Source organism: Penaeus monodon, chromosome 25, assembly GCF_015228065.2.
Source record: "Penaeus monodon isolate SGIC_2016 chromosome 25, NSTDA_Pmon_1, whole genome shotgun sequence".
Lineage (NCBI taxonomy): Eukaryota > Metazoa > Arthropoda > Malacostraca > Decapoda > Penaeidae > Penaeus > Penaeus monodon.
In genome coordinates this window covers 38,941,764-38,944,256 of record NC_051410.1, presented here as the reverse complement: position 1 = coordinate 38,944,256, position 2,493 = coordinate 38,941,764, and the positions used below count along the sequence as shown (strand labels likewise).

The 2,493-nt window shown below is 33.7% G+C and overlaps 1 protein-coding gene across 6 annotated transcripts in view; it reads right to left on the bottom strand.

The window, feature by feature from the left end:
• The window catches only part of LOC119589238 (peptidyl-prolyl cis-trans isomerase FKBP4-like), a 13,788-nt gene that overhangs the window by 8,749 nt on the left and 2,546 nt on the right, over nt 1-2,493 (bottom strand). For all 6 annotated transcript variants that reach the window (XM_037937849.1, XM_037937845.1, XM_037937847.1 and 3 more), the window contains exons 2-3: nt 1,021-1,150; nt 106-250 (exon numbers count right to left, since the gene is read on the bottom strand). In XM_037937849.1, the coding sequence (XP_037793777.1) occupies nt 106-250; nt 1,021-1,131 (256 nt within the window). In that variant the 5' untranslated portion in view covers nt 1,132-1,150. The remainder of the gene's footprint in view (nt 1-105; nt 251-1,020; nt 1,151-2,493) is intronic.

Genomic DNA, 2,493 nt, shown 5'->3' with positions numbered 1-2,493 from the left:
CACGCCGATGATATGATTAGGCATTACCCAGCATCTGCAATTTTTTGCCATGACATGAAAGAACATCACCCACCCTGAAGGGATTATCCAATTCATAATTAATACCTTTGCCAAGAGTGAACTCAAACTGTTCATTTCTGTCTCTGCTCGAGTCGAACTTTGATCCATCTTCAGCGAGGGTTCCTACGTAATGAACGAAGACACGGTCTCCCTGCAGTGGATGTTCATCTCCTCCTCCTCCTTTTAATATCTGGATGAAAGAGAAGTTGAATAGAGTCTACTTTCTTTATTCCTTAAAATGACTGTTCACATACAAATATACATCATGGAGCAGGTGAAAATATATTTAAGTGTTGCATACTACTACATTACAAACCTGCCAACCATTCAGAAATTATCAATTGTAAAATAATTATGCAAACCTTTGTATTTCAACATAAAGATATAAATACACTTGTGTTAAAAGTCATTTTATATATATCTTAAATTGTACTCTGTACTCTCAATGCTTAAATTAGTTTTCTGATAATCTATATGAATCTATATTCCTGTTGTTTGGGGGGAGTTACAATGATAAAATCTGCATTGGTGTCATCACTATGGATTCTATTACATAAGGTTGATCATAATTTGGAACTGCTTAAGTGGCAGAACCTCTTACGTTTAATCTAAGTTTACTTTTAACAATACTAGAAAAAGAATCATCCTTTTTTGTCCTTTGCTAAGTCTTACATAAATTATGCACCATATTCATGATCAGTTTTCCATTAATTAATACAAATATATCTATAACAAAATATACATATCTGTACATGTAACAATCATAAAGAATAATGCACAATTATGAATAGTTGCAATCTGCCTCAACATCAATTCGATCAAGTTTAGCAAACAAAATAACTAAAGGCACTGGTTAAGCATTAAACTCAATGTGTAAATCAACAAGAAAATACTCCAGAATAAAATAACTTCAACCACTAGTGATCAGATCCATGAAATGAGTTTCATACATGAATTTACCTCCTTCAGCACTCCTCCGTCTTTCTTCTCTGTAATGTCCACGGCATCTGGTCCCGGTTCCACATCCATTGTATTTTCTTCAGCTGCCTCTGGCCCAGGTTCTATAGCCATCACCCTTTCTCACAGAAATCTGTTTGGAACAACATTTTAAATATAAAAAGATATTAAATCATAAGAACAATGTGTTTCTTTTAAATCTTATTGTATCCTTATAACTCGTAATATTCATGCTGTTTTCGAGGATATGATGGATATAAATGTGCTAATTATTTACGGAGATTATTTCAACTCTTGTTCTGGAAGAGAGAGAAAAAGAAAACTCAATTATCTTTCATCCTATATCTTGAAAAATAAAAATGTACAATAGAATTTCATCAACACTTCAAAACTAAGAAAGGCATGAATTACAGGCCATTACAATTGTAGGAAAGTCTCTACTCCAATAAGTTAGTAGTGTTCGTCTTACTAAATGAACATGTAAATGTAAAGACCTGTCACATTACTTGCATTATCATATCCGATGATCTTATTCAAGTAATGTAGTCTGCAAGTTTGTAACTCATGTTCATATATACTGTAGGTAGCTGATCTTTACTGTCTGATCAACATAGGCAGACAATGTAAAACTTTTCAAGAATATCAAGTCATAAAACAGTATTGATAACAATAATACAAAATATGACATGTTTCAGTCAAATTACTGCACATCCAGGCTGACAATCAATCTTTTGGCATTACTGGGCCTTAGAGGGAACCCTTTCTTGGAAATGAACTGTACGTTTTTCATATACTTATTTCAATATCTATGAATATATATATCCAAGTAATTATATCATACATAAAAATTACACTCCATATATTTGTCAAGCATTGTGTAAAAGTACATTCTTATTTATATTTCATGTAATGTATATTAAATGTGTAAACTCAGCTTTTTATTAGAAATACTCTTATTACATTCAAATGTTGCTCATGTGCAAGCATCTACCAGCAAATCAAAAATTTCTAGTGTCACATGGCAGATATCAACATTCCCCACTATGCAAACCTTTCCCTTCCATAAACATACAGAATAATGTAATAGACGAGTGGCTGCTAGGGAATAAGATAAATGCAAATGGGATGTGGCCATGGACCGAACCCTTGGCTATGGAAATACAGCAATCAAGGGGGGATCTGGGGAGAAGAGCTCCTGGCTAGGGAAATAAGTAACTGTGAGGGGACTGGAATGCAACTAGACAACAGAAGAATGAAAATAGGAGGGGGTCCAGGGGCATCTTTTGTAGAAAAATGTCCATTCAGCATATAGTATATACATGCAAGTGTGCACAAACCCTGGTTCAAATTCTCCTATGACCAATCCTTGCCTCAGAGTTTCCATTTTCCCACATAGCCACTATATAATACAAAATTAAATTCTTGGGTTAGGTCTTTCATTTCTTTACCATTCTTTATGCTCAGAAATATGATTTA